The 25,734-nt window shown below is 37.1% G+C and overlaps 1 protein-coding gene and 1 pseudogene across 10 annotated transcripts in view; one reads left to right on the top strand and one right to left on the bottom strand.

Moving 5' to 3' along the window:
* The window catches only part of VPS13B (vacuolar protein sorting 13 homolog B), a 768,399-nt gene that overhangs the window by 536,362 nt on the left and 206,303 nt on the right, over positions 1-25,734 (top strand). For all 10 annotated transcript variants that reach the window (XM_064588058.1, XM_064588057.1, XM_064588054.1 and 7 more), the window contains one exon: positions 21,557-22,244. In XM_064588058.1, the coding sequence (XP_064444128.1) occupies positions 21,557-22,244 (688 nt within the window). The remainder of the gene's footprint in view (positions 1-21,556; positions 22,245-25,734) is intronic.
* LOC123858845 (cytochrome c oxidase subunit 6A1, mitochondrial-like) lies at positions 10,958-11,289 on the bottom strand (annotated as a pseudogene).

Below are 25,734 nucleotides of genomic sequence, written 5' to 3'. Positions count from 1 at the left end.
TCTTAATGAGGCCTAGCATGACTATGCTTTTGAAAATTGCTGTCCTTCCTTAGAAATCCTGGTGTCCCCTGACTGCTCTTTTCCTCATACCACCTATGATTTACCAACATACTATATGACTTATTATATTTATTACTTCTACTTTCTTAGAATATAGGCTCCACAAGAACAGGTTTTGGGGGTTTGTTTCAGTTTTTTTGTTCACTGATACATCCTCCATGCCTAAAATTACTGGGCACATAGCTGAAGCTCAATACCAATTTGTTAAATGAATAAATGATGGATGTATTTAATGAAAATCTCTAGCAAAGATTTTACAGTTGTTGAGGAGGTACTCCTATGCTGGTTCTGACAGCAGTTGACCAATATCATGCCCTATGCGATGAAAACATCAATAGAGGTGATAGAAGTGGGAGAGATTTAAAAAAAAGAAGAAAGATCAGTAGAGCTGAATGGTTAGTCCAGTTATAAAACTTCTCAGGTAAAGACTGATGGTCTTTGTTTTTCAAAGGAAAGGAGAATGTATGATGTAATTGCTATGGCTTCCGAAATATTACTTATGTGTCACTTGACATGATATCGCTTTCCCAGATTTATATGGGAAGGAGATATTTTGCATTCATTCATTCAAGTATTTTTCAACATGCCTGTTATGTACCAGGGCACTGTATAACTAATTTCAAATTAAAACGTGCGGCAAGTACAAAGAATATGCTTTACTATGTCTGTATTTAATGTAGGAAAATGAAAGTTTCACTGGTTTGTTAGTTTCACTTCCAGCATTGCTTGTCTGCATTCCCTCAGCTTTTTGAAAATCAGATACTCTCCACATGCAGAGGTAATGGTACTCACCTATCATCAGTAGGACATATACTTGGACTCGTTCTTTTGCAATAATAATGTGAATAGTCACTCGTACTTGCAAGAATGTTAGCCAGAATTAAGGATGTAAGCTATGGCTATGAACAGAATTTTTTTTTTTTTTTTTTTTATGAATCTAACTTAACTGACCCAATACTAGATGAACTAACTTACCTAAACAATCTATTATCTCATAAGATACAGAGATTGGAAAAGGTCATTAGCAGGTTATGGTTTGATCCTGTTTTTTTAACGCTCTGGACGGCTTAGTTTTTGGGGGGGTTAAAGCACCATTTCCCTTTTAATGTAGTAAGCATTTTTTCCTCTATAAAATAGCCCATTCTTTGGAACGGAAACAGCATTAGGTCTTTGTAACTTGGGTAGTTTTTAGCACTGGATTGTTTAGTTTGTAAAAATATTTGATTTAGACTGAGCTTGTGGCCTGATGATGTTTAGAAGAGTGCCAAAGTGTAACTCATAGAAGATGCCAGTAAAAACCATAGTTGGGAGAGGTGAATAATGGTTGCGTCATTTTCCTGGTAGGTGTAACCAGGCCTGAAAATCCATCACTGCCATTTTTTAAATGTGTTCCTAAGAATAAAGTCAACTGGTATTCTGTGAACTACATTAAGTATCAAAATATCTGCCAGTGCCTTGAGTCACTGTCCCACTGTCCTTACATTGTTAAGGAAGTTTTGTTTCATCATTGTGTTTTATTGCCAAACATAGCAGTAATATTTTTCCATAACTTTTAATGAGCATTTTAGTTCCAGTGAAAACCTTGAACATACCAGATTTTTTCATTGTGATTTAACTTTCATATCAAGCAAATTCTTGTTAACAAACAAGTTCTTGGGGCGCCTGGGTGGCTCAGTCATTAAGCGTCTGCCTTCGGCTCAGGTCATGATCCCAGGGTCCTGGGATCGAGCCCCTCATTGGGCTCCCTGCTCAGAGGGAAGCCTGCTTCTCCCTCTCCCACTCCTTCTGCTTGTGTTCCCTCTCTCGCTGTGTCTTTCTCTGTCAAATAAATAAATAAAATCTTCAAAACAAACAAGTTCTTGTAAAATATTTTAAAACTTCAGTTCCTAAAATATCTTCTCTTAAATAAAGTCTAAAGACCAATATAGCAGGAAAAAAATAAGCACATTTGGTTAAAATAAAATGGAGTCTTGTGAGTAACATGCAGTAATCAAGCCAACACAACAGATCAGATTTCTAGACTAATAAGATACAAATAAAAGATTTTAAGATTCAAATAAAGTACATTAAAATATATTCAGTGCTCCTTGATTAGTGGAGAGTTTTTCTAGAAATGTTGAATGTACAGTTTCCTGACCCCTATTGTGAATGAAATACCCTGCAATAATTGATAAAAGTGTATTTGTCTGCATATTTGCCTTTGGCTGTGTTAGGAAAAGCAGAGGCACTGAAGTAGATGGAATCAAAAAACCATCTCCTGCTCCTTGGAGAGTATGGGTCTAGAAAAGAATGGGAAAGGACAAATAGAATAGAAAGTGAGTTATTGGCATCTCATAGATTTGGGTCTGATTAAGTGTGGGAGGCAAGTAGCCAAAGGGAGTAGTGTGATCCCCTGTTTTTTTCTTAAGCCCTTAGACCTGTAACCTCTCTTTCAAGAGTAAGGATATTCCTTCCCTTTCAAAAGGGTGGCATTGTACTAAGGTATGCTATCTTCACTAAAGAAGAGTATGTGCACAGGTAGAGATGGAGAATAAAATCTAGGACCCTGTCCCATGGGAAAGTCAGTAACCCATGAACACAGACTGCTTCATCCACAGCAGTTCATAAGAATATTTGTCGGGGCGTCTGGGTGGCTCAGTTGGTTAAGCGACTGTCTTCGACTCAGGTCATGATCCTGGAGTCCCAGGATCGAGTCCCGCATCAGGCTCCCTGCTCAGCGGGGGGTCTGCTTCTCCCTCTGACCCTCTTCCCTCTTGTGCTGTCTCTCATTCTCTCTCTCAAAATAAATAAATAAAATCTTTAAAAAAAAAAAAGAATATTTGTCTATGACTTCAACCACAGTTTATATTTGTTTATAAAAGAATAAAAAGAACAGAGAGAGAGACACGAACAAAGACTAATTCTTTTACTTTTTTTGTTAGTTGGCGAACATTCTCAAAAACTTTTTTCCCCACCAATCTTGCTGCAAGTGTGTCTCTTCAAGGTTTGTATCATCCTTATTTCACTTTTTTACTTTATAGCTGAGGCCAGGACCACAAAGAATACTCAAAGAAAAGGGACTGGGAGGAAGCTGGATAGAGCCCACAGGAAATCTCATTTTAGGCCAGGGCTCTTGGTATGTGACCATATAACTTATCATCTGAACACGAAAATTTGAGAAACAGTATTGTACATATTAATAAATAAAACAACGGGTAGGAAAAGGACTGGCCTAGACCATCCCAGACAATGTGGTCGTAAGTGGGAAACTCCTGGGCGCCTGGGTGGCTCAGTTGGTTAAGCGACTGCCTTCTGCTCAGGTCATGATCCTGGAGTCCCGGGATTGAGTCCTGCATCTGGCTCCCTGCTCAGCAGGGAGTCTGCTTCTCCCTCTGACCCTCCCCCCTCATGCTCTATCTCATTCTCTCTCTCAAATAAATAATTAAAATCTTAAAAAAAAAAAAAAGTGGGAAACTCCTACTGCCTTAGTGCCAAACTCTTCACTTTCTCTAAGGCTTCTATTAAATGTCAAGGGGAGATAGAAAAAACAATAGAGAAAATTAGCAGAATCAAAACTCAGTTCTTTAAAAAGATCAGCAAAAGTAACAAACTCTTAGCTAGACTTACCAAGAAAAAGAAGACTCAGGTTACTAAAATCTGAAATAAAAGAGGGGATATTAATACCAACTTTATGGAAATAAGAAGCACAGTGTACAAAGTTAATGCAAAATGGATCAAGACCTAGATGTAAGAGCTAAAACTATGAAACTTAGAAGAAAACATAGGTGTAAATTTTTGTGGCCTAAGGATTAGGCAATGATTTTTTAAATATATAACACAAAAAGGACAAGCAACCTAATTAGTTAATAGGACTTCATCAAAATTAAGAGAGTGTAAAGACAGCCCACATAATGGGTGAAAATATTTTCAAATCACCTATCTAGTAAGAGATTTGTATCCAGAATATATAAAGAATCCTCACATGTAAATAATAAAAAGACAAATAACCCAATTACAAAATAGACATGTCTCCAAAGAAAATATATAGATGGCCAATATGTTCATGAAGAAACTATCAGTACCATCAGCCATCAGGGAAATGCAAATCAGCACCACTGTGAGATACTGCCTTATACCCACTAGGATGGCTGTGATCATAAAGACAGATAATAGCAAATGTTGGTAAAGATGTAGAGAAATTAGAACCTTCATACCCTTGGTGAAAGTGTAAAATGTTGCAGCTGTTTTAGAAAATTGGCAGTTCCTCGAGAGATTAAACATAGAGTTATATATATATATAACCTAACAATTCCACTCCTACGTATGTAGCCAAGAGAAATGAAAACATATGTCCACCCAAAAACTTGTACCTAAATATTTATAACAGCATTATTCATAATAACAAAAAAGTGGAAGCAACCCAGTGTCCCATCAACTAATGAATGAATAAATAAAATGTAGTGTATCCATAAAATGGAATATTATTCAGCCAAGCCATAAAAAGGAACAGAATCTTGACATTTGCAATGACGTGAATGGAGCTAGAGTATCCTGCTAAATGGAGTTGATCAGTCAGAGAAAGACAAATACCATACGATATCACTCATATATGGAATTTAAGAAAAAAAAAAAAAAAACATGGAGAGGGGAAAGAGAAGAAAACCAAGAAACAGAGTCTTAACTCTAGAGAATAAACTGATGGTTACCAGAGGGGAGGTAGTCAGGGGGATGGGTTAAATAGATGATGGGGATTAAAGAGGGCACTTGAGATGAGCACCAGGTGTTGTATGGAGGTATTGAATTACTATATTGTACACCTAAAACTAATATTATACCGTATGTTAACTGGAATTTAAATAAAAATTTGGAAGAAAAAAACATGGATTTATACACTTTAAATAGATTATATAGCATGTGAATTATTATCTCAATAAAGCATATATTTAAAAATATATCAAGCATCTTTTGTGGTTCCGTACACATTTTAGGATTGTTCTAGTTGTGTGAAAAATGCTATTGATAATTTGATAGGGATTGCGTTAAATGTGTAGTTTGCTTTGGGTAGTATGGACATTTTAACAGTATTTGTTCTTCTGATCCATGAACATGGAATGTCTTGCCACATCTTTGTGTCCTCATTGATTTCTTTCATCAGTATTTTATAGTTTTCAGAGTATGGGTCTTTCACCTCTTTGGTTAAGTATATTCCTAGGTATCGTCTTGTATTTGGTACAATTGTAAATGGGATTGATTCCTTCGTTTCTCCTTCTGCTGCTTCGTTATTGGTGTGTAGAAATGCAACAGATTTCTGTACATTGATTTTGTATCCTGCAACTTTACTGAATTAATTTATAAGTTCTGGTTTTTTTGTTGAATCTTCCAGGTTTTCTATATGTATTATCTTGTCATCTGCAAATAGTAAAACTTTTACTTCTTCCGATTTGGATGCCTTTTATTTCTTTTTGTTGTCTGATAACTGTGGCTAGGACTTCCAGTGCTATGTTAAGTAACAGTGGTGAAATTGGGCATCCCTGTCTTGTTGCTGACTACAGAGAAAAAGCTCTCAATTTTTCCCCATTTAGGATATTTCCTGTGGATTTTTCATATATGGTCTTTATTATGTTGAGGTATGTTCCCTCCAAACCTACTTTGTTGAGGGTTTTTTTCATGAATGGATGTTGTACTTTGTCAGAGGCTTTTTCTGCACCTATTGAGGGGATCATAGGATTCTTATACTTTCTTTTAACAATGTGTATCACATTGATTGATTTGCAAATATTGAACCACCCTTGCAACCTAGAAATAAATTCTACTGATTGTGAATTTGTATGGAACCACAAAAGACCCCAAATAGCCAAAGCAGCCTTGAAAAAGAAAAGCAAAGCTGGAGGCATCACAATTCTGGACTTCAAGCTATATTACAAAGCTGTAGTGATCAGAGCAGTATGGTACTGACACAAAAGTAGACACATAGATCAATGGAACAGAATGGAAAACCCAGAAATGAACCCACAACTATATGTTCAATTAATCTTTGACAAAACAGGAAAGAATATCCAATGTGAAAAAGATAGTCTCCAACAAATAGTGTTGGGAAAACTGGACAGCAACATGCAGAATGAAACTGGACCGCTTTCTTACACCATACACAATGATAAATTCCAAATGGATGAAAGACCTAAATGTGAGACAGGAAACCATAAAAATCGTAGAAGAGAACACAAGCAGTAACTTCTTTGACATCAGCCGTTATCAACTTCTTTCTAGATAGATATGTCTCCTGAGGGAAGGGAAACAAAAGCAAAAATAAACTATCGGGACTTCATCAAAGTAAAAAGCTTCTGCACAGCAAAGGAAACAGTCAACAAAACTAAAAGGCAACTACAGAATGGGAGAAGATATTTGCAAATGACATATCTAATAAAGGGTTAGTACCCAAAATATATAAAGAAGTTACACAACTCAACACCCAAAAAATGAATACCCCAATTAAAAAATGAGCAGAAGACACAAATAGACATTTTTCCAAAGAAAGACATCCAGATGGCTAACAGACACATGAAAAGATGCTCAACATCACTCATCATCAGGGAAATGCAAATCAAAACTATAGTGAGCTATCTCCTCACACCTGTGAAGCTAAAATCAACAACACAAGAAACAACAGATGTTGGTGAGGATATAGGGAAAGGGGAACCTTCTTGCACTGTTGGTGGAAAAGCAAGCTGGTGCAGCCACTCTGGAAAATAGTATGGAAGTTCCTCAAAAAGTTAAAAATAGAACTACCCTATGATCCAACAATTACACAAAAATATTAATTCATAGGGATACATGCACACCAATGCTTATAGCAGCATTATCTATAATAGCCAAATTATGAAAACAGCCCAGATGTCCATCAACAGATGAATGGATAAAGAAGAGTGGCATATATATATATATATATATATACAATGGAATATTAGCCATAAAACGGAATGAAATCTTGCCATTTGCAATGACATGGATGGAGCTAGAGAGTATAATGCTAAGTGAAATAAGTCAGTCAGAAAAAGACAAATCACATATGATTTCACTCATATGTGGAATTTAAGAAACAAAACAAATGAGCAAAGGGAAAAAGAGAGAGAGAGCAAACAGACTCTTAACTATAGAGAACAAACTGGGGGTTACCAGAATGGGGAGGAGGTGGGGAGATGGGTAAAATAGGTGATGGGGATTAAGGAGTGCACTTGGTGTGATGAGTACTGGGTGTTGTATGGAAGGGTTGAATCACTGTATTGTACGCCTGAAACTAATATTACACTGTATGTTAACTAACTGGAATTTAAATAAAAACTCTTTAAAAATTATATCAAGGGGTGGTTGACCAGTAGCAGATTTGAGTTTTGTGGCCCTCAAATCCACATGCATATCACACTCACGATAAAACTTGGGCAACTTGGCTTTTATCTGTTCTCACCCACTACCCCATCACCCCATAGACTTTCTTTGAAGAAAGAGTACTGCTGCTAAAAAGTAGTTTGAAAATCTCTGGAAACAATGAGCTCCAGAACCTCTTCCAGCTCTAAGAAGCATGATTCAGATACATCGAACTGAGAATTTGAATTTGGCCTAGATTACCCTATTTTAACTCCATGTCGACAAAAGGAAAGCTGTGAACAAAGACAGTTTTTTCCCACATAGCTGCACACAGGTGTGAGTTAGTGGAAACAGTAGAACTCAGCCAGGTCTTTAGTTCCCTAGTGCAGTGCTCTATCTCCAAGCTCTGCTTCCTGTTCTTGAATACAGTGATTTGCCAAAATAGACACACCTGGTCTCAGCACCTTGCAAATGGATTTTTCTTTCAGCATTTCAAAATACATTCATGTATTGATGAAGGCTTTCTCTGGGAAGCCATCTGTCTGAAATCTGCAGTAATAAAAGCCTTGCTAGTCCCTTAGGTACTCATAATGGTATCTGTTGCTTCATTCCTCTACTCTTTTCTGCTACTTTTTTCTTAATTTTTTTTCATTCATTCATTCATTTACAAAGCATGTATTTGTGGAGTATCTGCTATGTGTCCAACACTAGATATATAATAGTGAACTAAAGTAACTAGTCCCTGCAATTATGGATCTTGCCATCTAGTAGGGAGACATAGTAACGAAAACAACAAGGTTTAAAAATTTCAAATTGTGGTAAGGGCTATGAAAGAAATAAGATTCTGAAATAGAGAGTATGTAGATTATGATTTTAAAATGAGCTCTGGAGTCATATTCCCAATGTTCAAATCCCAGCTACACCATTTAATAAACATTTGTGTTATTTTTGTGTGATTTGAGCAAGTTACTTATCTGGGCCTCAGTTTGTTTATCTTAAAATGGGGATAATAATAGTACCCACTTTACAGAGCTGAGGATTAAATGAGTTGATACAGAATAGTGCCTAACATATTCTAAGTGCACATAGAAAAATACCAGGCACATTCTAAGCATGAAATAAGTGTTATCGGTGCATTGGTATTGCTTTATAGAATATCAGGGAATCAACTAGTTAGGTTATCAGTATTGCCAACTTAATCACCATCATCGCTGTCATCCAATATATTTATCTCACCTCATTCATATACATGCTTTGTGCACAGGATCTACAAAAATGGACATAGCGTGTTTCTGGACCCAAGAATCCTACAATCTAGTTAAGAGAGCAAAAGGCTTAAAAGAAAATAGCAATAGAAGGTAGCATATGCTAAGTACCAGATAAATGATAAAGATGGTATGCCCTACAGGATTATAGGAGAGAGAGGAGTTATTGTGGACTCATAAAGGGAAGGTGTCATAGAGGAAATGCCCACTACACCATATATTATTTAATTTCACATCCCCATGTTGGTCATTTGGCCAATTACTTTTTTTTTTTATGAACTTTTTTTTTAATTGAAATAGAGTTGACACATAATGTTACATTACCTTCAGGTGAAAAATGTATGAACTTTTTTAAAAATTTTATTATGTTATGTTAGTCACCATACAATACATCATTAGTTTCTGATGTAGTCATCCACCATTCATTGTTTTCACATAACACCCAGTGCTCCATGCAGTACGTGCCCTCCTTAATACCCATCACAGGGCTAACCCATCCCCCCAGCCCCCTCCCCTCTAGAACCCTCAGATTGTTTCTCAGAGTCCATAGTCTCTCATGGTTCATCTCTCCCTCTGATTCCCCTCCCTTCATTTTTCCCTTCCTTCTCCTAACGTCCTCCATGCTATTCCTTATGTTCCACAAATAAGTGAAACCATATGATAATTGACTTTCTCTGCTTGACTTATTTCACTTAGCATAATCTCCAGTCCCATCCATGTTGATGCAAAAGTTGGGTATTCATCCTTTCTGATGGCTGAGTAATATTCCATTGTATATGTGGACCACATCTTCCTTATCCATTCATCTGTTGAAGGGCATCTCAGCTCTTTCCACAGTTTGGCTATTGCGGACATTGCTGCTATGAACATTGGGGTGCATATTGGCCAATTACTTTCTAACTGGTGGTGCTACCTGCATCCTCTCTGCCCCCCAATCCCTATTCCCACTGCACATTTTGATCACATTAATTTTTCTCAAGCACCATTTGTCATTTATTTGCTCAGAAAGTTCTTTTAACGTTCTATTATATATAGCAATGTTTCACAAATATTATGTGCAGAAAAATTACTGAGAGTTTGTTGTAAGTGTAGGTCACCAGGTGTCACCTTCAGGTAAGATACTTTTGGCATGGGGCCTGGGAATCTATTTTTAACAGGTGCTCTAGATTATTTTGATTCTGGTGGTCGAAAGGCTCTGCTTTAAAGAAGACCGGCAAAAAAAACTAAGAATTCCATTTTATTAACCTGCCACCTAGAATCTTGCTTTATCCTGCCTTTGCAGCCTCATCCTCCACTATTCCCATTAATACCTCTTTTATTTGAGCCAAATGGGGCATTTCCTTTGCCATAGATTTACCCATGCTCTTTCCTGTCTTTTGTCTCTTCATTTATGTGGTTCCTTCAGCCTCAGTGTCTTTACTGCCATTTCAACAAGTCCAAATCCTGGTTTCTTTCAGTCTTGGAACAGATGTGTTCTAAAAGCATCTTTAGTAAAGTATCTCTAACCTAGAAGGTAGACTTCAAGTTTAACTGATCTTTGTGTCTACTCTTTCACCCAGGGACCTAAATAAGCACCTTGCAAAATTCATTTCGGTTTTTTCTTAATTCATTCATTGAATATTTACAGGATGCCTTCTGTGTACCAAGCACTGTTCTGGGTGCCAGTGATAAAGTAGAAAAATAAATATGCAAAAAGTCCTCTGTTTTCATGGACCTTACATTCTAGTGAGACAACTGTTTGTAAGTAAATATTTTAAATATTTTGAGAAGAGTAATCTGGCAGTGCTATATGGGATAGGTTAGGAAAGGGAAAGACCAGTGAAAGAAACTAATAAGGAACTTTTGTATTCAGCCATTGGAGAACAGGAAGGGCCAGTGAGAATAAAAAATACAAAGGAAACAGCAAGAGTAACTAATGATGTGAAGGAATGACCAGCAGTACTTGGTAGGGACCAGGAAGATATAGTTAATATTTGAGCCTTTTGGGAGGGAACAAATAAGAAGTTAAGTTATAAAGGTGATATTTTTGGGAAAAGATATTTTAGAATGTTATGGTGATCTTTTATCTTTTTAGTTTTTTATTTATTTTTATTTATTTTTTGACTACTGTAAGTTATTTATTGAAGCCGTCTCCTGCCATGAGCAAAGGGATGGAAGATCAGTATACTGATCAGTATTTGATATAAGTAAGGAAGGTGAACTTAAGGTCCCATATACTTTTCTGGTCCATGTACAGAGTCCTGGTCCAAACCAGTGCTGTGGTCCATGCTGAGTTGTGGTCCAGGTTCTCTTTATTCATCTTCATAACCAGTCAGACATGGATTCATGTGAGAGTTATGGTATAGAGTATGATTACCATCTCTCCAGAGAAAGGGCTTGGACCTGATGTGGAGATGGGGGTAGGAGATGAACTCAGGAATCTCATGCTTTCTGTGATGGCAATTGAGAAAGACGTTCAGCATGCTCAGTCATACACCGGGGAGTGCTAAGAAGTAGGTGAGGGTGTTCCACATGTGAGCTGAGCCCTCCTTGCCATGGGCATCACTCTTGACTTGGACCACCCCAGCTGTGCCCTGGACCACCCTAGCAGCCCAGAAACCCAGTACCTACCTGCCACTGCCATTTTCAACTTGGACCTATGGTGATCTTTTAGGTGCATATACTCATAATGGAACATCTAAGTAGAAATGCTCAAAGACAATCAGAAATAGTTAGGTCTTATAAGAGCTCAGCCCTCTCTTCTCCCTTTCCTCTTACTCAACTCACTAATATTCCATTAGTCTCAGCTGTACCAGGGCCAAAATCCTACCAAGAAATATTCTGCATCCCATTTTGATTTTCCGGGGATGTGGCATGACTCCATGTCTTGGCCCACTCTTCTGTCCTCCAAGTATTTGTGCAGAATGAGGTCTAGGCCCAACCCCAGAAAACGATCTCTAATTATAGCCCTCCCTTGAATGGTTCTTGGCTGATTGGGGGTTTGGTTTTCTAGAAGAACTAGGAAGATGTCGTAAACTAGAGAGTCCTTTGGGACGTTGGGTATGGTGGTGAGTGTCATCATCTCCCTGTGTGAAGATCACTATGGTCATTTATGATTCTTGGGAAAATAGGCAAAGTTTGAAAGTCAGATTTTATTAAAGCATTGGCATAACAGATAAGTTGGGAAGCTGCTTGCATAACGTGGAGAATCTTTTTTCTCCATTCTTATAATCGCTCAGGCAAAAAAATCAAATCATTTTTGTCTCCTGTCTTTCTCTCATAATATTCCAACAGTCCAGTCCAGTCCATCAGCAAATACAGGCGGCGGGGGGGGGGGGGGGTACATAAAATTTTATGATCTGATTTCCCCACTAGGATGTAAACTCCATGAAGGCAAGGACTTTGTTTCTGCTATATCCCTAGCCGTGCCTGGAACATAGTATATGTTGAATAAGAATTTGTTGAATGAATGAATAATGTGAAATATTGTTTTACACATTTTGCTTAATAATTTTGACATTGGCTCTATCTTCAAGAAGCTCAGGAAGTATTTAATCCTGATAGAATTATTATAGCTAAAGTCCAAACATTAACCATACTTGACTGAATAACGTTGCCTTAAAACTATCATTAAAAAAATATCTTTATTCTTTAAGTAGTTTAGAGACATATAAACTTTAAATACTGAGAACACTCCTCTTTAATGATGCTAATTTGATAAACTGTTATGAATATGATCTGAAATTTAGTATTAACAAGAGACATTCTGATAAGGTCATCTAGTAATCATATAACAACTATGGTTAAAATTTATTAAAAATTTATTAAAAAGCTTTTTGAGAAAGTTTTCTCAGGAGTTTCCAGACTTACCTACTGCTTTAATGTTTGTAGAGATAATGCTTGATATTTGGGAGGAGTTAATCTACATTTTCTTTTTAACTTCTGAACGTTTATTCAAGCAATTCCACATGATTGAGAATATCCTTAAGATATATGTTGGATTACAAGTTGTTTTCTCAGAACAGCAAGAATTACTTGGGACATATCAGCATATGAAAATTAACTGGTGGTGTAGGGCTAGCTGGCCTCAACTATTGTTAGGAAATTTACCTGATTTAGAGAATAGTTCAGGTTTATAAGGATTAAAGGGAGAGGCTATGATCAAAGCAGTTGTGGGGAAGGGCATTTCGGCCTAGTGATGATTTTTATGGAGTATCAGCACAGAACACAATTCTTCTAATGGAAAAGAAGAATTGGCTGCAGGGCATAAGCAAATGTTTTTCTCTAACATCTTGACCATTTTGCATTTCATAGAAAGTCCATTACATGCATCATTAAGGTATTGACAACATATGAGAACACAGAGAGAATCATATGTAGCTTTAGTTCAGTTTGGATTTGATCTGCTATCATGAAGTTAAAGGGTAGCCAATAAAAGTTTGTAAGTGACCCTCTATCCTATCTTTTGATGGACTTCAATAAAATCAGCTACATAGTAGAGAATACCAAGAATTAGGTTTACTTTGAGGAGAATCTACAGTTAACCAAACCAGGTTTGTATGGACTTAGTAAATAAAATATATAATAATGAAAATCAGCTCAGTATTTTTGTTAAATAACTATGTTCTGTGTGGCAGCGCAAACCAGCTACTGGATAAAGTTAATTATGGATACACTTAAGCCATTTTCATTATTTTTAACTTGTACAGAAAACTAGGGGAAATTTCGTTTTAAAAGCATGCTCTTGCTTCATTTCCATAAACCCTACATAGTTTCCGTAAAGGGGTATGTGTGATTTGAAGGATAAAATAAGAAATTGTATGTATTTTTATCAATAGAAAGTTCTCCAAGCTCAACTATAGTTTTCTTATCAGAAAATCAGGTTCGTAGTTGCAAGGCAGAGGCCCACTAGAATGGTTAATAAGCATATTCTACTTCTGCCCTGCTGCAGAAACTAAATGCCAAATTTTCTGTGACTCTTAACAGAGAATGCATAGGCTCGGTAAACTTTCATCTGCTTCAGGGTCAGGGCTGATTCAATCTTAAGGCAAGTTTATGAGAGTGGCTGATGTGATACAGTTGTTTCTAGTAAAATCAGACTAGCTCTAAGGAGCCAATCTAAGTCAGTCTCTGAGTAAAATTCTATGAGAAACAGACTCCAACTCAGACACAATTGTAAACCCTGATATAATAAGGACTTGCAGCTGATTTAATCCTATTGAAAATCTTTAAGCAACCATGAAACAAAATGGTTTCCACATTGACATCAGTGGAATGAACCTTGGATATCATCAGTATGAAGAGTAGTTACCTTGTACACACAGTAGCCACTTTTAAAAGAATTAACATCGTGGCCATTTCAAAGCAGGTTGTTGTTTCTGATGTAAAGGCATCTGTTTTGATAAAGATCCAACTTCCCAGAATGTGTCAAGTTTTATTTTTTAAGAACCAAATTCATTACAAAAAGCAAACAAGTCAAACTTAAATTCAGAAGTTAGTATAAATCAATTAGACCTAGTCTCCTTGAACAAAAATGACCAACCTATTCCAATTTTCTATGTGACAGACAGAGAGAAAGAGAGGGAGAGAGAATGAAAACTGTTTCTGAGTTAAGACCTTCTATGCAACGTTTCACCTGGAACTAATTTTTTTCCATGAATTTAGAAGCTCCTGAAAATGAGCTTATGCTAGGAAATCATATATGTATAAAAGGACAGACAGGCACAGAAGTTTAAAGGTCAGCACTGCAGATAAAATCTCAGTAAGTAGGATTTGAACTTGTGTGGGTAGGTTGGTGTGTATGCTTTTTTTTATTTGTTTGGCTTATCATATTGAAACACTGATAATGATCAGGGTATTATAGTCCGTTTAGCGCTAGAACTGGTCCCTTTTTGTGATTTACAACTTTAATTAGAACAATAGACCAAACTTGGGCTACAGTAAAACACAACCTTGCCTGAACTATCTATCTCCATGCTGCTTTTATTGCATTTAGCACTGGTCTCGAAATGTGAATATTTGAACTGATACTTAGCAAGCGGTAGTGGCCTCATACTGTTACTTCAAAGAACCGGAAAAGTAACTTCATGAAAGGGATAACTTGAAACTATAGTACTCTTTACCATTCTATTTGTTAAGCAGTGATGGGTATCATTAGTTCTGCTCTTTTGCATAATTACTGCAGTATTGTGAAAACTTTTTTTGCCATCCAACTGGGAACGATTATATTATGTGGGATCTGGGAGAACATTTGGCTTAGAGAAATAAAATACAAAAAGCCCTGATTTTCGAAGCACTCTGTATCTGTAGTACCCAAGTGCACACAGTGCTTGTTCAAGTTTGGTTTTTAAGTAAAAAAACAACATGGGTTGGTGACACTTAAGGAGATGTTTCATATAGAATGGAATTTGTTCTTCTAATTTTTTAATTAATTTAATGTGCTTAGATAAATTTTACCTAGCACATCCCTGAGCTGCGATGGTAATTCATGTATAAAATAACACATTTATCAAGTGCGATGCTGACATCACTGAAAATTTGAGACTTAAAGATATATTTTGTTGTTTACTTGATTAAATTAATTCATCAAGTTGAATTGTCTTGCTGATTGTTACAACAATTTGCTACTTTGTAAAGCTTCCAGAATAGGCTGTCTCTGTGTTAAAGGGATATACAAGGAACCTCTCCAAGCAGCACCACCCCACCCCATCCCCAAAACCAAACTTCTAAAAGATACAGCTAGAAGAGTATGTTTGCAAATGTTTAGACAATGAGGCACATAATTTTTTCAAGTTTGTAAAAACTCTCCTTTGTAACTCCAGTATATGAAGCCATGAGAATACTGTAACTGATTTTTTAACCGATTTTTTTTATTGTATTTGATTTTGTAAGATCTTTACTTCTTTGAAAACATTATTACATTTTAGCAAGGACAGTAAAATTAGAATAGATGTCACAGTGATATACAGATATGTTTGTCACTTTGATTTTGTGGTTTCACACTTGATTTTTTCATAATTTATAAGATGTAATGATCTCGTGACTGGCAAAAGATACTCTGATGAAGGTTAAAGCATGACTGTTGCATGGTGGAAATACTACTTCAGTATTGCTGTTATAGAACCATAATTATGGTAGGAAGATGGGAAAATATGTAGATATATCTGTGTTCGTGTATAGTTAAGGTTTCCTTAAAATGATAAAGAAATTAAAAGAAGTAATATGAATTAAAACGTTGGAATAGATGCTGAATTGCCCTTTTTTGTCATCCGTCAAAGCAAAAATTATATTTGTTTTACACCTTGTTCATTCTCAAGAGTTTGCTTCCGACATAGTTTTCTTTAAAAGATTTAAATATCCATTTATTTGCAGCATTTTTATTAATGAGGCTGACTTTTTGAATGTGCTGCTAAAAATGTCGATATGGCCAAACCAGAAATTTCAGTCAGGCTTATCTTTCTCTGCTCCACAATGCCCCTGAAGAACATCTAATTAATGTCATTTGAAATTATTTTAATGCATTCTTTGGTACTGTCACATACTTAAGTATGGTTTTAGCCACTGCTCCTGAGAGACTGTGGCTCTTGCCAGACTCCAGGGTGAGCTAGTAAACTTACCTATCTCCGTACACGAAAAGGAGGAATTAGCTACAGCTCCCCAACTACAAGGACAGCTTTCAGCACCTTCTCCGTGGTGGCTAGTATCTGTGCCATGGAGAGCTGCGAGGATGGGAAAATGCGCTGAAATGATCGAAGAAGTAAACTATCAACTTGACGTGTTTTCCTAGCTATTGAAAAATCTTCTCATATTGAAACCCATTGATAGTGAAACTGTAGAATTCCTCCAATTTAAGTACCATCTGGTTGTGCTCAAGGCTTTAAAGCTGTTATCTCCGCATACAATTTCAGAGTCCTATACTTTTTTCTTCACCAAACTATCCATTTTTAAGCCACAAATATTTTTCCAGCTCTTTCAGATTTTATCTAAAAGTATATTTTAACAGTATTTAAATAGTTCTTAAACAATAACAATTTATCTTGATAGATGGCATGCTGTGTTTTTTCATTTTATTTTAATTAGCCATTGTGGAACCAAATTCCCTTTTGTTTTAGTCTTTTAAATATTGTTTAATTATAGTTATCATGCCAGATATCTTAAAGGTTATTTTACCAATACAGTTTCATTTAACATAACCCATATGGAATCAATAGCTCAGTTTCCTAAAGTGAATGCTTGGAAAATCTTACATTCATATGTTAAGAGTACACATCCTTTCCTCATTAGTTGGAAAGTACAGGGATTTTGGCACAGGTTCTGTGTGGAAGCATTGTGCAGCTTTTATATGGATTTTGTTTTTAGCCTTTGATGACACTGTTTAGAATAGGAAGTATCTAATAAGTAAAGCATTTTGTCTCAAGTGCTGCCAGTGTGTTTAATATATGCCTGGAGGTCTGAAACATTATCTTCTTCACTGCAGTAATATGCATTTAATTCTCTGAAAGCAGAAGGTCGAACTTTTAAAAGGGACGCAAAGTACATTTTCAAACAGAATAATTCAAAACATATGGAAGAGGGGACCAGAGTAATGTACAGTTGGTTTTTATGGTTTAATCATGATCATGTTAATGCACACCAGTAGCTAATTAAAGAAAACTTTTATTGTTCATTTTAAATGAGTTAGGTAAAGAGTGGGAGAGCTGAGGTAACAGCGCTGCCCAGACACCCATGTTTCTGCCGCGCTCACTAACAGCAAGCAGATACTGCTCTTTTCTGACAACTTAAATTATTAGTCCCCTCAGACGATAATAAAGCAAAAGTTCTTTTCAGAGTTACTACATGGTGAACTTTTCTTTTTCCACAAAGGAATAGTAAATTGATGCCCAAGTTTAGGGCCTAGCACACATAATTAATTATAAAACTTCTCTCAAGAGCAGGCCAGATACTCTAATATAAGAGATAAATCTGCAGTGAACTGGTGACAAACCAATGGATTTTCAAATATGTCTCAAAAATCATCAGCTTATTTATTTCAGTGCTACAAATAGTGTGGAAACTTGGAAAAATGGAGGAAATCTTGGCTTTTAACCCAGTTTTAAGAATTTAGTTTCCTAGTACCGAGAAGGTTGTACTTTTTTTTTTTTTTTTCCCAATGAGGGAGTCTTTCATCTCTGGGTCATTGGTTCAAATTCCATTCTGCTCGGTAGTGACTAGAATTAGTTACCATCTGACTTCTGTTCAATAACCTGCGTGACCCAAGCTGATAGCTGCCGTCCTGCCCTTGCTGGTTATTTATATCTCAAGATCAGTCTACTTGACATTCACTAGAGCTAATTGTGGCAATCTCAGCACGTAACAGGGCTGGGCACTCCATGTCTACCTACAGGCGGTTTGTTTTGTCATGTTACCACCATTAGGGAACCCTTAATTTACTTTAGGGAAGGAGAGACCAGATTTTAAATACAAATCTGTAAATCTGAAAAAGAAAATGGAATGCTCTGTGCATAGAAAGTAGTCCCCTGGAGTTAACCGTGGTCGCCTTTCCTGATAGAATAAAAATGGTTGAGTTCTGGATTTGAGTTTGCCACAGAACTCAACCTAAAGGAATTCTTTATTATTTCTTTATTATGTTGTATACAGATACTTAGTTTGTAAGGCCTCAAAACATGGGCAGTAAACCCTAGGCTAGTTTTTTTCATGTATTATTTGAGAACTCTTAGTTGGTAATGGATCTGGAGGTATAATAGGGATAACAAAAAGCTTTAGAATTAAATTATCTTGATACTTGCCTTACTTTTTATTTTACTGAATTTTTAAGTTAAATATGTTCACTTGTTTATTCAGTCAGCACATAATTATTAAGCTCTGCTATGTTACAGGGTGTGTGCTAAGAATATTAATGGCCTTCCCTCTTACCCATAGCCTATTGTCTGACTGACCTTGGACCTCTTGATTAAGTTTCCTCACCTGTGAAATGGAGCTAACACTACCCCCTTCAAAGGGCTGTTAACACTTAGTATAGAAAATGTAGGTATGTGCTAACAACGTTGAGCAAATAACAAGCATGCTCAGTGGTATTTTTTTCCTTCAGTTGCTTACAAAGACAGAACACAGTGTGAAAAGGGCTGTGATAAAAAATACTGGTTTGTTATGAAAGTGTAAAAGCTGGAAAGACTAGCACCATCTGGAAGGGTTGAGGAAGTCTTCACAAAGAAGGTGACTTCTTTTTCTTGACTTCCCTTTTATTGCATGCCGCTGTATGCTGTATGTTCAACACATTAGCTCGTTTAATGCTGAAGCAACTTTGTGAGTTGAGTATTAATGTCCCCAGTGTGAGGCTGAGGACCCAGCAGAGACTGTGAGATAAGCAAGCAGATGTATGGTCAGCCCACAAGGTGGAGAGTACAGATCAGGAAAGAGCCCATGAATATATCCAGAAAGACCTTAAAGAGTACAGCATATGAGGAGGTCTGTGTCCACACGTATTTATATACTAACAATCATGTGTTTCTAGTCTGCAGAGCAATTTTTTTATTTAATATTCTATCAGAAACTAACATATCATCAAACATTTATGGATCCTCTCTTCAGCATGCCAGGCTCTCCAGTACTCCTTAGTGATATACAGAAGCCAAATGGTGTGGCCCAGTCCCTCCAGTAGTCCTTCACCTGGTAAAAGAGACAGGCCTGTGGCAGCTGCCCATTATTGGGTACTTACTGTATACCGGGCACTGTGCTGACCTCTTTAGACAAGTTAGCTCATTGAATCCTCATACTCTTGAGATCAAATTTAAATCCCTATTTTACAGATGAGGTTATACAGCCTTAGAGAGGTTTGTAACTTGTCTAAAATCATAGTCAGAAAGTAATGGACTTGACCCCACATCCATCTGCCTCTAAAGCCTGTAAATGTTTTAACACTATCTAATAATGCCACTACCGAACATTGTAGGAGAAAATTGAAGTATGTGTAAAGTGCTAGGATCGCCAAGCCGGAAAAGAATGAGAGAACGATTCTCAGACAAGTCTCATTTGTTCTGAGTCTTGATGGCTAACTATGTTTGCCAGCCACAGCAAGCTCAGGAGGGGCACTCCAGGCAGGGAAATAGCACCAGACGGAAAGAATGATTGAAAAGGACATAGTGTCTTCAAAGAATAGGGCTATGTTGTTTTTGCTTCATATAGTTCGTGTTGGACTTCTATTAACAATATGTATCTCCTTCAACCACTTTAAAATCAATAGGCAAGGAGTATTTTAAAAATTTTAATGACTGTTGCATCATTATCTTGAATTATTTAGCAGCCCTTTAACATTTTTCATGATAATTTGTACCGTGTGGAAAACTGATACTATATTTATTGATCAAATTAAAGAAAAGCCTAAGAAATGATAAGCAATATCCTGGGGAATATTTTTCCATTGATGGTGCTAATATAAATTAATGTAGCCTTTTTTGGAACGGTGTTAACAATATTGGTAACCTTAAATTTTCTTAGACCATTTACCTAGTAACTCCACTTCTAGAAGCCTGTTCTAAGGAAATATTGTTAGATGTTTTTCATAGAGATTTGTTGTCAAAAATTAAAAACTGGAATACCCAATTATATGAACATGGTTGAACAGATGTTCCTAACACTAATGAAGTATTATGCAGCTTTTTAGAACGACTATGAAGAGTATATTAGCATATGCCAAATTGGGGTAGTTTGGCTCTATGGTATGATCATAACCAAACAGGGCTTGGAGGGGGGCACCTTCGCACAGGTGGGGAAGAAATACTGAAAGGAAGTGCACTAAAATATTACCATTGGTTATGTTTGGTGATAAGGTGGTAGTACGGAGGATTTTGTTTTTTCTCAGATCGGCCATGGTTTCTTTTTTTTAAAGATTTTTTTATTTATTTATTTGAGAGAGAGAGAGAGAGCATGAGGGGGGGAGGGTCAGAGGGAGAAGCAGACTCCTCGCTGAGCAAGGAGCCGGATGCGGGACTCAATCCCGGGACTCCAGGATCATGACCTGAGCCGAAGGCAGTCGCTTAACCGACTGAGCCACCCAGGCGCCCAGGCCATGGTTTCTTTAATGAATCTGTGTTACTTGGAGGAAAAAGCAAATGAAACATCTAGCATATCCACAAAGAGCATATCACAAACTGATGGTCGGGAAGACCTAAGAAAGGGAAACCGAGAAGCAGGGTAGAGATCTCGGTGCTGTGCCGCCACCAAGTTGTTCTTTGTTCTCCACGTAGGGAGCGGTTGATGGAAAATTTTGAGAATGAGTAGCCTTTAGTGCACAAAGGAAAAATCCACCTTCGGGGACTTTAATTACTACTTTTTGCTTCATCACTTACGTTTACTCTTGTCTCAAGTCCTATCATAGAGGAAAATAAACTTCATTTTGAATAAAATAATTTTATTTTATAGTTTTCTTTGTCCCTCATAATTTAAGACTGCTGACTTTTCCCTCTCTTTCTTCCTATCCGAAAACTTGCAAATTAATTCTGTAATGACAAAGGTAAACAATAAAAACTGCTTCTGCCGAAAATCTCATTTCAACCAATAGTAATCATGATTTGGAAAGAGTTTATTGCACTACTTGAAAAATAACTGTGAAGAATACTAACATAATTCTTTTTAAAGAGGCATTTTTAAATATATACTACTGTTAGTCCAAAGAAAGGAAGTCTGATTCAAAATATACTCCAAAGTCTCCTTCAGTAGTAGAAACGCACATATGATGCTTTTTCTGAAGTATGTCCTTGGCATTTTAATATGAATAGTTTTTTGAATGGTCACTTTGTTTTTATGATCACTCTGATACAAGTTGTGCGAGAGCCACTTTTTAACATACTTATAACGTCCTTTATATATAACACTTGGAACGTGGCTAGTTTAAAATACTTTCTTTTTCCTTACAGATCTCCAAGCAAGAGCAGAAAAAACCGGATACATTTGATGGAAGCGTGGCTGAGACCTCATCCCGGTACAGTGGCGCCCAGGATAGTGGAATCGGCAGTGACAGTGTTAAAATTCGAATAGTACAAATAGAGCAGCATAGCGGTACTAGTCAGCATCGCATCGCCCGTCCCTCACGCCAGTCGTCAATTGTAAAAAATCTCAATTTTATTCCCTTTGACATATTTATTACTGCAAGTAGAATCTCACTAATGACCTACTCCTGTACGGCCATACCCAAATCAAAATCGCAAGAGCACAAGGATAATGAAAAAACAGGCAAGAGTTCATTAAATCTCCCAGAAGCTGATTCAGATGTTGCTAAGCCCAGCCAGCCATGTATTTCTACCGTAACAGCGGAAGATCTCTTGAGCAGCACCGTAGCTTTTCCTTCAGGGAAAAGACTAGGGGTCATCTCTCTTGAAAGTCTTCATGCCGCCACAAGGTCATCTGCTAGACAAGCCCTTGGGATAACTATTGTTCGGCAGCCTGGACGAAGAGGAGCTGGTGACTTGCAGCTGGAACCTTTTTTATACTTTATTGTGTCTCAGCCTTCTTTGCTTCTAAGTTGTCACCACAGAAAGCAGCGGGTGGAAATATCCATTTTTGATGCCGTACTTAAAGGGGTAGCCTCTGATTACAAATGTACAGGTAAGAGCCTTCAAATTTACTGGCGTGCTGGTAACTACTACTGCGTACTAAGTTTTATTCCCAACGTATCGAGATCGCTCAAACAGAAAACAGTGGCAGACCAGACAAGACTTCTTTTCTCCGTGGAATATGTAAATATGTAAAGTTCCCATCCCACGGCTGAGTCATGTTTAAGTAAATGTTTGAAATGTATCGAGGCTGAGCCTCAGCGTTCTTACCATGCCTCTGAATATTAATTTTTGTTCAAGAGCTGAATGAAACAGGGGTTCTTTCTGGCCTATAGAAATGCTTAAGAATTTCCAGTGATTGGAAAGTCAAGCTTTTTTTTTTTTCATATTAATAGCCCATAGGGATGCTTTTCATTTTAATGCAGCTGTTCAGGTTGGAAAAAAACCTTAGAAAATGAAGTTTATTGTTTTGGTATTCTTTTGATCTAATCAACTTGCTGTAACAGCATTATATTAAATGTATTTGAGAAGGTTTATTAGTAAGGTAAGATGGTTTAAAGATGTTTATGCATGTATAGCAAACATTTATTAGTGGTATTGGCCAACTGGCTCTTGTTTCTCCATCCATTACCTTTCTTATAACCAGAGAGAATCCTCTATTATAATAATTATATTGAACTTCTGAAGCTTGTTGCCTTTTAAGAGTAAGAAAGTGATCAAGGGTTCAGATTTAAAATGTATTGGCTGTTAAGCAGCAAGGGCTAGTGGAAACAGGGTCAAACAAGGTATAAAGACCTTTTCCCTGAGGTCATGTAGAATTAAGAGATTTGCCTGGGAAACTGGAAAGGGTAGCTGGGCCGTCTAAGATTCAGTATTGGAAGAGGGTCCTATCCTAGCAAGCTCAGGTACAAATCAGGCATTTTATTGCTATCAGGTGGCCCCATCTAGCAGCTGGAAGCCAGCAGCAAGGCATTTGGAGAATTTGTCCAATCTGGAAGTCAAGCTGGTTCATTCTTGGCATTAAGGAGAACCATTTTCCATGGCAGGCTCCCGGAGAGTAGATGGCAGGTGTGGGGATCAGGATTCATTTCAGCCCAAGGAAGTAGGGTCAAAGGAGCCCTTGGCTCTTGCTGAAGCGTGGTACAAGTCCTCTACTACAGAAAAGGAAAACTAGCCAGTTGCTAAGGAAGAGCAACCGAGGGTTACCTCCTAGACGGCTTGTTCGCCCTCTCTCCATTGGTTTGCTGGATCTAGCTCAAACTGGCTTGCAAGGGCCCATTGTTAAATTTTTAGGAACTTTGAAAGACAGTTGTTAAACCACTGGTAGTTTAAATCGGCCATGGTGAGAATACTTCTGCCACATATATTGGCAAATGCTGTCAGTCAGCTCTCCTGCTCTGAGAACCAGTTGTTAAACATTTACCAGCAAGCATGTCTCCCTTCCTCAAGCATGTTCTCATTTATTGAGTGCCTACAATCCAGGAGGTACTTCAGGAGCACTGAAGATGGGAATAGTGCTGAGGTTGACATTTTATATGATTCAAGAACCCATGCCTGTACACCTGATACCTGTTTGGGGGTCTGCTTAGCATTGGCCAAAACTAGGTGCAGGAATGGGAAAATAAATCTGAATTCCAGGGTCCTCCTTAAATTCTTTCACCGGTAGTTGCTCATAGGTGCATGGCTTCACTGGCCTCACTAGGAGATACTGATACTTAGTTCAGCAAAATTATCAGGGCTCATATCAAAGATGTGCATTTGAATTATAATTAGTTCTTAGGCTGAAAGAAAAAAGTACTTTTTGTTAAAAAAAAAAAAAAGTCCTTGGGGGCACCTGGCTGGCTCAGTCAGTGGAGCATGTGACTCTTGATCTCAAGGTGGGGAGTTCAAGCCCCATGTTAGGTGTAGAGATTACTTAAAAATAAAATCTTTAAAAAAAAATTAAAAATATATTTTTAAAAAGTTTTAAAATTCTTGTATGTAGACCAACATGGAACCCAATTTCAGTAGATGAAGCTTAGAGTGAAGGTTATGAGCCAGTTCACAACAGGGGATCGATCCCATGTGGGAGGAAAAAGACTTACATATTTTCTCAGGAGCATCCTTTGCATAATATTCTTGTGGATGCCTTTCTTTACACAAAATGTGTCTACTTGGACATTTACATTATCCAAAAAGAGTTACCAGTATAAATTATCTTAAATTCATTTCTTAAAAATGAATTTCATGATTTGGAGACATTTATCAGAAAGTAAGTAGTTAAAGTACAATGGCTAAAAAAATTGAAGAAGCAACTAGCACTTACTGAGTACTCATTCTGTGCCAGACATTGTACTAACTTCTTCAAATGCACTATCTCATTTAATCCTTTTAACAACTCTATGGGAAATGTTATATATAATCCCATTTTAGAAAAAAGGAAACTAAAATTCGTAGAAGTTAAATAACTTGTCCAAGATTACAGACCTAGCAATAAACAGAGCTAAAATTCAAAACAAGATTTGTTGGACTCCTGAGTCTGGTCTCATGAAGCTAACTTTCTAAGAAAGGTCTGGAAAAAGTTCATAAGTTAAAAATGAAAGAGGTAACATATTATATTTTTTTGCAGTATTTATACTCTTTTAATTTATTGAGCTATAGTACAGTATTAGTTTCAGGTATACAACCTAGTGATTCAACATCTGTGTACATTATGAAATGGTCACCACAGTAAGTCTGGTTAACATCTATCAGCTTATAAAGTTAGTACAATGTTGTTGACTATATTGATGTATCCCCAAGACTTATTTTATAACTGGAAGTTTGTACTTCTTAATTTCCTTCACCCATTAGGGCCTCCCCTCTGGCAACTGCCAATCTGTTTTCTGTATCTACAAGTCTGGATTTTGTTTTATTTTGTTTTTTAGAAACCACATATTAAGTGAAATTATATGGTATTTGTCCTTCTCTGTTTGACTTATCTCACTTAGCATAATACCCTCGAAGTCCATCCATGTTGTCACAAGTAGCAAGATTTCATTCATTTTAATGGCTGAGTAGTGTTCCCGAGAGAGAGAAAGAAAGAGAGACAGAGAGAGAATGAGTGTGTGTGGGGGGAGGGGGGGTTGTATACACATGGTAGCTCTAACTTTATGGGGAACCCTCATGCTGTTTTCCGTAGTGGCTGCACCAATTTACATTCCTACTAACAGTATACAAGCGTTCCCTTTTCTTCACATCCTCACCAACACTTGTTATTTCTTGTCTTTTTGGGAATAACCATTCCCACAGGTGTGAGGTGATATCTCACTGTGGTTTTGCTTTGCATTTCCCTGATGATTAGTGATGTTGAGCATCTTTTCATGTGTCTGTTGGCCATCTGTATGTCTTCTTAGGAAAAATGTCTATCCAGATCCTCTGCCCGTATCTTAATCAGATTTACTTTTTTGTTAAATTACACAAGTTTTTATGTATTTTAGATATTAACCCCTTGTTGGATGTATCATTTGCAAATGCCTTCTCCCATTCGGTAGGTTGTCTTTTCAGTTTGTCAGTGGTTTCCT

This window comes from Mirounga angustirostris, unplaced genomic scaffold (assembly GCF_029215605.1).
Source record: "Mirounga angustirostris isolate CCGP_5_RB_7025 unplaced genomic scaffold, mMirAng1.0.hap1 SCAF_4, whole genome shotgun sequence".
Classification (NCBI taxonomy): Eukaryota; Metazoa; Chordata; class Mammalia; order Carnivora; family Phocidae; genus Mirounga; species Mirounga angustirostris.
The sequence above is the reverse complement of the archived record's forward strand: the minus strand, read 5'-3'. Positions and strand labels throughout refer to the sequence as shown.